At 34.2% G+C, this 9654-nt stretch overlaps 1 protein-coding gene across 5 annotated transcripts in view; it reads left to right on the forward strand.

The window, feature by feature from the left end:
- Positions 1 to 9654, forward strand: part of LOC110106444 (tRNA pseudouridine synthase A-like) — a 39193-nt gene that overhangs the window by 11868 nt on the left and 17671 nt on the right. The window contains exon 1 of one of the 5 annotated variants that reach the window (XM_020836363.2): positions 3504 to 3967. The exons of 3 other annotated variants lie outside the window; for them this stretch is intronic. In XM_020836363.2, the coding sequence (XP_020692022.1) occupies positions 3686 to 3967 (282 nt within the window). In that variant the 5' untranslated portion in view covers positions 3504 to 3685. Of the gene's footprint in view, positions 1 to 3503; positions 3968 to 9654 lie in introns of those variants that run through there. One more of the 5 variants, XM_028691941.1, reaches the window with a different exon arrangement.

Raw genomic sequence — 9654 nt, forward strand, 5'->3', positions numbered from 1 at the left:
ATGACTGCTAATCAGATTCCCTGGACACTACAACCAATCGTTGTTAGTGTTGATAGATTGAATCCACGGTATGCCCGGGATGACGGAACCATGGGATCTTGATCGGGTGTACCTTCATCCCCCCATAACTAAATTTAAATCTATGTTGCACATTCACACACTTCTTGTACAAAGCTAAGTATATTTCATCCTTAATCGAGAGTGCTCTCCTAATGCGTTAAGTGGGGTAATTAACTATGAGGGCTTGCGCTCATAGGAAGTAGAACTCATATCTAAATAAACCCTGACACTACTCTCAGGGGAAATCTGGTTAAATATTAAACTCGATCTACATCCGAAAAAATTAAAGAGAACCCATAAGTTTGTGAGAGCGGGGTTCGCATCTTTTTAAATTTAATATGATTTTTCTGGAGCGAACACTTTCATCAAATTTGTTATTGTGCAATGCAACAACCTAATCCAAATGAAACCACCAAAACAAGCTTCATAGCCGCCAACCAATTTTCAAAAACTACATTTCAATACTAACCTCTTCCTCAACCCCAACCTCCCACAATCATCATTCCCACACCGCTTTCCCACTCAAATGATAACTCATCAGTCACTCTACCCAACCTCAACTCAACCACAAAGGACATCTCCTCTGCTAACCTGGTTATTCCCCATAAATCTCAAGACCCTATTTTATCCCCAAACAAATTTGACATAAATCTCAAGACCCTATTTGACATTTTGTAATTAAATTTGCTATTTTTAGCAAATACTCAAATTCTACACTAGGTTATGATGGTTATAACTTTATATTTTTAAAATTAAAGTGGTTGATCGTTGGGTTGCTAGTCTTTAAAGCTGTGAAGTTTCTTTTCTCTAAAGGTTATCTCCTTTGAAAAGAGAAAGTTACTGCTATCTCCCTCAATCCTAAGACTTCTCAAGAAAGTAATGTCTCTAATTTCAGGCCAATATCTCTCTATAATGTTTTTTATAAGATAATTTCTAAATTTTTGGCCACGAGAATGAAAGGAAATATAACTTTTATTATTGGGGGAAATCAAGTTGGTTTTAATAACAATCAGATATCTACTGACAATGTGCTTCTTGCTTCTAAATTACTATTTGAATTCAGGTAATCGGCTAAGAGAAATTTGCTATGTGCTAAGTTAGATATCCGTAAAGCTTTTGATTATACTCTAGGAGCTTTTTCTTAGCGAGAATGGCTCAAAAAGGGTTATCTGCTCTCTTTGTTTCATGGGTCAAAGCTCGTCTTTCAGATGTTTATTTTTTATTTGCATTGATGGAGCTTTGGAGGGGTTTTTTTAACTCTACATTATGCCTTGGATAGGGCTATCCACTTTGCCCCTACATGTTCTACATTGTTATGGATGCATTCTCCTGCTTAATTGACAATCCTTCCCTTCAAGATAGATTTATTGGTCTTTCTTGTGAAGGTTTCCTTCTTAACCATTTTCTTTATGCAGAAGATCTACTAGTTTTTGGTATTGCATCCAAACATAATTGTGAGGTCTACTTAAGATTTTTAACTCTTTTTCTAGTTATTCTAGCTTATCTATTAATTATGATAAAAGCAAGCTTATCATATCTAACTACATTACTTCCCCTCAAAAAAATTGTTCTACCCTCACCATTTAAATGCATAGCACTAAGATGACATATCTTGGCCTTCCAATATCTTCCAAGAAAACTTGCACTACTGACTTCCAACCCCTCTTGCTTGCTATCTCTAATCACCTGACTAGTTGGAAGGCTAGGCTTCTTTCTTTTACAGGCCATCTTCAATTTCTGAGATACGCCATCTTGAAAACTATTATCTACTGGATTTGTGGATCAATTATACCAAAAACATAGCTAAAAAACTTGAGTACAATGTGCTCCAGATTTCTCTTCTTTGGAGGTATTAATGCAAAAAAATAAAAAAATCTTGTATACTTCCATCAAACTTGCAAGCCAAAAAATTTTGGGGCTCTTGGGCTTCTCATCCTTAATGCTATTCATTATGCTTAGTACTGCTCTATAATCATCAGGTTTTATCACATGTACACTCCTCTCAAGAAAACTTGGTGGAGTACCAAGTACTATTGCCCCTGAACTCCTTATGCCTCAAAATCATCCAAGCTTTGGACCAATATCAGTAATGTGGCTGAGAGTATTTCTAACTGTCTTTACTTTTCTATTTCTAAAAAAACAGCAAGATTTCTCTCCTTTGAGATTCTTGGATTAATGGTAAATCAATTACGACATCTCATTTAAGCAACTCTCTTACTTCTATCTTCCCAAATAAGACAAAGGTTTCTTATTTTATTGTTGGGAGCCTGGAATTTACCTGTTGCTTTGGATGGGATTTTTTGGTTTATGTTTTGAAGTCCATTATGATTACCACTGAACAGTCTGCTACTATTTCATGAAATCATAAAAGAAAATATGCTTTAGTATCTTCATTATTGATTTTTATAAGGAATAACACACTTTAAACTGGTCTAAACTTATATGGCATAAACATCATGCACTCAAATATTTGAGTTTTTTTCCTGGCTTGCTATACAAGGGGCCCTCAAAACTATGGATGCACTGCTAAAAAGGAATGCCTTTATTGACCCAAAATGCCCTCTTTTTTTACATATTCTGAAAATTGCAACACACCTTCTTTTTGAATGTGACTATTCCTTCATTGTTCATAAATTTTTTTTACCTGGTTTAGGAAATTTTTTGATGAGGTCAAACCTAATTTAGGTATTAGACTTTGTGGAAGATATGTCTATAACTATGAAAGACCAAAAAATATAACTTTTTGACTATGTGATGCTCTACTTATTTTATTTGGAGGGAAATAAATGAAAGATGTTTTAATTCCAATTTTTGGAACATCTCTACCCTTTGCTCCCAAATATTGTGGCCGTTTTATTGGAAATTGTCCAAATGGAAGCATGTGGATATTATCAAAGAAAGTTGTATTTCATTGATATCTTGTTAGTACTTCAACATGCTGCTTTGCTTTATGGTTTGTTTGGTTGGAAATAAATATGGTTATGCTGGGAGTATTATTACTGGATATTGTTATTGGTTGGATAAGATGACATAGTTGCTACTTTCACAGTGTTGGTTCTTACGAGTTGCTTGTTATCAAGTAAAGAAAATAATGTTATCGTATAATCTGGGGGGATTTTTACTTTGCCATGGATGATGATGAACTTCCCATAATTCCAAATTCTCACCCCTGGAGGGTCTCCTCGCTACCAGGGGTGACTGCTTTTTCAACTGCTTTGTTCTAATGATATCAAATTTACATCCTCTTAGTCCTTGCATATTGGCTTTTGACTTTTTTTGGTTTTATGTCCCTCACATTTTTCTGTGATGAGATTCTTTTTTGGGTTACTAGTTTTGTTTTTCTTTAATTGTGTTAGAAATTGTTTCCTAGCTATTCTATTTTTTTGTCTCAGCTTAATTGCAATCTTTTTAATTGATTTTGGAGATGAGCTTGATTACTTTTAGTAGCTTCTCATCTATAATCATTTTTGTACAGTAGGACACTTGCAATTTCTTTTTTATCAATACAAGAGCTCTGTCCCCTTAAACAAAAATTAAAACTACTCAAATTTTGTTTATCCCTCATTTGTCAGCTTCCTCGCAATTTAGCTCCTTGACAGAAGTCAGGCAGTTGCCGATCCAAGTAATGCCGCTGAACCTTGGGGAGACTGATACGGCGAAGCGCCCTCTCAACATACCCTTGGAATCGGGGGAGCCCTCAAAGGTTGCAAAAATTTCTGAAGGCAGAGAAGACGCTGAAGGCTCGGATAAGGAAGCGCAGCAGCACGAGTTGCTGGAACAGGGAGCTCACGGAATGAGTCAGAACCCTAGGTTGCAGAGATACCTCCTTGCTGTCGAGTATATTGGAACCGGGTTCTTTGGATCGCAGAAGCAACCAAACTGCCGAACTGTCGCTGGCGTCCTTGAGGTATCGTCCTATTGGGTGATTTGAAACTTTTTCTTTGTTCCGGCTTTCATCCTCCAAATGAACCTTTACTATGGTGAAAAATTTGAGGATGAAGGGGTAAGACGGAAAAGCTGAACCTAATCTACTTTGTTTTCGTTTAACTTATTGGCATAATAATCGATGTTCGAGCAACTTTCTCTTTGGAATTGTCAGTTGGCGCATTTATTTTTCCTCAAGCTCCCAAAAAATTAACTGAGAAATTCTGTCAAATTAACTTAGGTAAATGCATTTAATTAAGATGGTTGTGTGACACTAGTGTTAGCTTGAGAATTTCTATAATACTGGGGTTGGAGTAGTATTCATTGAAAACAAATTGGGAAAATTGACAAAATAGATTTGAGCATGTGTAAAGAGGATAGAAGCATGGGCGGATTCAAGCGGGGGACAGCGGGGGCGCATTTCCCCCCTCAAAAAATACAATGTCTAATTGAGGATTTAAAATAAAGAAAAAAGAGTCTGGACATATGGGGTAGGCAATCGTAGGGACTTCATGGCTTGCATGAAAACTACTGTACCTTTATGGCCACCGGTCAATAAAGAATGCTATATTGAAGCCTAACTATAGATCCAATAGTCCAATCAACAGCATGATGGTGAACCAAGCAATATCTATGGCATTGCATAAAAATCCTAGTGGATGGTAACTGTGAGCTTCTTTCACTTTGTGTATGTTAATTTTAAAATCAAATCAGTCCAGTTATTAGTATCATATATTTTATAAATAAATAGATGTTATAGAAGTTGAAAATTCAATTACTATATGTTTAATGGAACTAGTCAACTAATCCTACATCGAGTTTGGCTCAACTAAAGAATTTAAATTTATTTCTCTTACTACTTCTTTCCTTTCAAATTCCACCACCTCATTCTTGGACATAATCAACACTATTAGAAAATATATTGGGTTGGTGGAGGGGGATAGAAAATAAATTGCATTCATCAAAATTTTGCCTATATGGTGTTTACATGGGTTATTTATAGGAATGGCATGATGTACTTTATTTGTTTGAAAGTTAGTAGTAACTATCTTATTCGTTTCCCCTTCTTAGAAAATGCTCTTTTATCTCTCAATTTTTTAATAAATAGAACTATCTTTCTTCCCCTTTAAAGCAACCATTTCATCCTATCCTATTCACTTAAATCCATTAAAACCAAACTAAATTAAACCATTTGAACCCAATGGAACCAAAGAGATTGAAAATAAGGGGCTATTTGGGTTTGATAAAAAGTGAGTGTGAAGTATTCTAATTGCAGGAGTTTTAGAAATTTTGGTGTATTGTTTGATCAAAAAGTAACGCAGAATAAACTTTTGGTGAATTTTAAATTCACTCCACAGTTATTTTTAATGTATTCAAAATTCATTCTTTTTTGGCTGAATTTCAAATACGCCACAAGCTGACTTCGCTCTCATCGTTAGATGCTTGCTGCCGCCACTCGCCTCTACCATTGCCACTCGACTCTACTATTGCCACTCGCCACCACTGATCACGTACAGCCTCTTGCTACCCGCCGATCGACACAATCATTGGTTGCCAGTTGGATGTTGTCTTCTTTCATCGCTAAGCTTTACACTGCATTTATTTTATTTCAAACTAAATAAAAAAAAAATAATCACTTGCATTTGTTTTACATTTATCCAACTAAATTCAAACATTTTAAGTACACTGCATTCCTTTTACATTTTATTCCAGTTTACTATTGCATTATTTTTTCAGCAAATCAAATGGAATTTAAGTTAGAATAGCTTACAAAACTCACTAAACTGGCCCAAACATTGGATTGATCTAAACTAAGCTATTCTCTCTCTGATATTGTTTATGTGAACATTAAATATGTTTTTTTATTGATTCTAATAAGTTTCCCTCTCCTGTGTGTTACCATTGAGGTTCATTAGGCTTGCAACTTGCTATCCATAATTGTTTTATTCACCATCAGAGGCTACCAACAGCATATCATTCCTTTTAGTCTGCTTTCAACCACCTCTTACAAGCCTTCTACTTCTATAACATATGCATATCTGTAGTTCATCTGAGGTGGTACTTCTTTTCAGATAAATGCATGGTATAAGTTAAGGTTAATTTATTCTTTGATTTGGTATTAGAACTCCCTTGAAGTGAATGATTACTATGTTTTTTGGCAAATTGAGTTAAGAGCTTATTACTTGGCAATAAAAGTAATTCAATCTTAGAGGAGTATCACCAATTTGCCATCTCCAATGGAACGTATACATCAAGATTTTATCCCATTAAATTTCATTTATCTCTTAGTCTCCTGGTACCATTTATCATGAGCAAATGATCCACATTTTCACTTCCTTTTTTCAGATCTAAGTTTCTATGAATCTAACACTCCTTGTTTTGGATCAGTTTCAAAATCTTTTGTAGGAGTATTGGGACTCTATCTCCCTGTATAAGAGTCTTGCGTTGTGAGTGTTGTAGAGCCCATTGAGCTTTTCATCACCATCATTGATATCTCGTTAAATATTAAATCACAATAGATATTAAATGTTTTTGATATTGTTTAATATTTTTCTTATATGGTTAGGGTATTTATGTATTTATTTGTCTTTTAGAACTCATCAAACATTATTTGATAAGTGTAAGGGCTAGCATAGTCCAGGTCATGTTAATCGATTAAATAACCTTGCAAGCATCATTTAGTCCTAATTTTGTTAAATGCAACATATCTTTCTCTCATTGAACAGCTTGGCTAGTAATAAATGTTCTTAGAGTTAGTATGCTGCCTTCTTTTTGTCTTAGAGTTTTAGAGAGATGTACTAGATAATTGGATTCCTTTCTCCTAGTTAAATTTTCTTCTCTATTTTTCATATATTTTTTCTTACCATTCACTCCATTGCATGCGGAGCGTTCCATAGCCCTTTGCCACCTTTCTTCCTAGCCACAACTCTATCATCAATGAAGTGTCAACACTTTGTTACTGTTTTAATTTTATGTGTATCAAACCTGTTGAAGGAGTTCGTATTGTAGTTCTTAATTTGCATGACTGAGTTATCCTTATCGCTATGCATCCTTCTTATTATGTTTGGAATGATATGTGCAAACCAATTGAATATGGAGGCCGGGGATTACATTCTAATATAAATAAAGCACCTGCTTTGCGTGCTAGACTAGCTTGGAGATTTGTTCAAGATAAAAATTCTCTTCTTCACTCTGTTATGGATGCTAAATATGGGAACAAATTGATGAAAGGAAATCCAAATGGTAACAATTCGGCTGCATTCAAAATTCTGAATGAAGGATTTAATACTCTAAATCCTATAGTGAAATGGGAAATAGTAAATGGTAAATCTGTAGATGCTTTCAAAGACATTTGGATACTTGATAAAAGTATTAACAAATGGCCTACATTTGTAATTCTGGTGGATGACAACCCGATAATGGTGGAGGATTTCATTTCTGAAGGAAATTGGGATGCTCAAAATCTGAGCAAATTCTTTGGTAAGGAGCTTATTGATATCATCATGAAGACCCAGATTTTTAAAGATAAAGAAGCTGATTTCTTAGTTCTAATCAAGCAAAATTCAGGTATGACTATTCCTGGATTAATAAGGAAAGCGGAGGTTTCTGGCTTGGAAGTTGATCTGTTATGGAGGATCAAGGAGGCAAAGTTAAACTCTCGGGTAGAGACTTTTTGGTGGAGATTGAAAAGGAATGCAATCCCATCAATGCATTTCTTATGTTATAGGAGGATTGCTGAAAACGCTAATTGTCCTAGTGGATGTGATTGTAATGAAGATATGGAACATATTGTATGTGGTTGCTTGAAGATCAAAGAGATAAGTCAACACTTAAACCATCGGGGATTTGGGTTCCCCTTGTTCAATTCTATTGAACAATGTTTAAGATGGATGGAAAATAATGTTTCCAAGAAAGGTATGATGGTTAAACTTTATTGTATTTTAGTGTTTCTATCTTAGATAAGTAGAAACAAGAGATTACACGGTGGAATAGAAGACAATTCCAGCTTCATTGCATCTGAGGCTATCGTTCAAGCTTCGGTCTCCAACAAATATAGCTTTTCTAATGTGGGCTTTTGGGATGTTAATCAGTCGTTAAGACTATCTAATGCTTGGCATCCTCCTCCACCCAATTGGATCAAAGTTAATGTTGATGCTTCTCTCATTTCTTCATACAAAGCGGGTATAGCAGCTGTCTTCAGAGATAGTAAGGGAGATTCATGTATGTTTATGGCAAATCATTTATTCATTGGGATATTGGCCAATTAGAATTACTTGCTATTAATTCAATTAAAGAGGAGATCAAGGAATGGATGTTCAAATATGATGGCATACTCATTGAAGGTGATAACTCAAACATTATTTCTTACTTCAAAAATACTTGGAATAAGGGGAAGCTAAAGGATGATGGTATGGAATTTCATTCTAAATTCAATTTTGTTATCTTTAATTGCATTAATAGAGAAAGTAATAAGTTAGCAAACTTATGTGCTAACTATGCTTTAGTAAGTAACTTTTCTTGGGATGATTGTTTGGTTCATAAGGTTCCTCCTTTTTTTAGCATATTGAAGGAGGAATCTAATTTGTAGTTGTTTTTATTTCAATAAAAGTTTAGCTTCGGCTATTTTTCAAAAAAAAAAAGATGTAAATATATGTTGGTTTTTTAGCCTAGAAAATTAATGATTATATTTTTCCATTAATTTTGCACCATCTAATATCCATCTGGATCAACTTTACTCCTAATCATAGTTGGATACCCCACCATTGTATTTTTTTTTTTAATTTATTTGAGAATGTAAATGAAGACCCTTCTTGAGACAATATTTTGAATAAACAAAGCCCTTGTATCTTATCATTCTATAATTTAGCTAGTAAATGTGATGTTTCTTATGAACACTAAAACTAATATTATGGGTATAACTACAAATTACTCATATTCATCATTGTTACCCTTATACAACCCCTTATGCACAAGTGGATAAAGCACTAAAATAGAATAAACAAAATAGTAACCCATGAGCACAATTTATAAATTCATCTTATACAAACACTATATATAAGTGTACACAAAGTTTGTATACATTTCTATTATACATGCATTTTGTACAAGTTGTACACAATTAGTGTACAAGAAAAATTTATACACTATGTGTACACTTATAGACAGTGCTTGGACAAGTGTACAAACATATACGCACGTGGTATACAGGTGTAAAAATTTAAAAATTTCTCTTACATGCACTTCGTACACACACTATGTATAAGTTATTTTTCTCAATGAAAATAACAATTTCTTTTATTTTTGTCATGGTTTTGAAAACCGGACCAGACCGGCCGGTTCAACCGTGAACTGGTCTTACGGCCGATTCGGTGTTCCCTAAGAACCGGCTGGCAACGAACCGGTCAAGACTGGTTTGAACTACTGCCGGTTGAACCGGTCAGTTTCTTAACGGCCAGTTCAACAAATAATATATTTAAATATTTTATTTTTATATAAAATGTTTAATTAAATATTAAATTAATTTAAATATCAGATATTTTATTTAATTAATATGTTTCCAAAAATTTTATTACATTATATATTAAATTAAATTAAATTAAATATAAATAATCTAGCTTACATGATGCAATAACACCATGAATGCTCTTAACCCATGGGTGCAAAGAAAGG

This window comes from Dendrobium catenatum, unplaced genomic scaffold (genome assembly GCF_001605985.2).
Source record: "Dendrobium catenatum unplaced genomic scaffold, ASM160598v2 original_scaffold_87881, whole genome shotgun sequence".
Classification (NCBI taxonomy): domain Eukaryota; kingdom Viridiplantae; phylum Streptophyta; class Magnoliopsida; order Asparagales; family Orchidaceae; genus Dendrobium; species Dendrobium catenatum.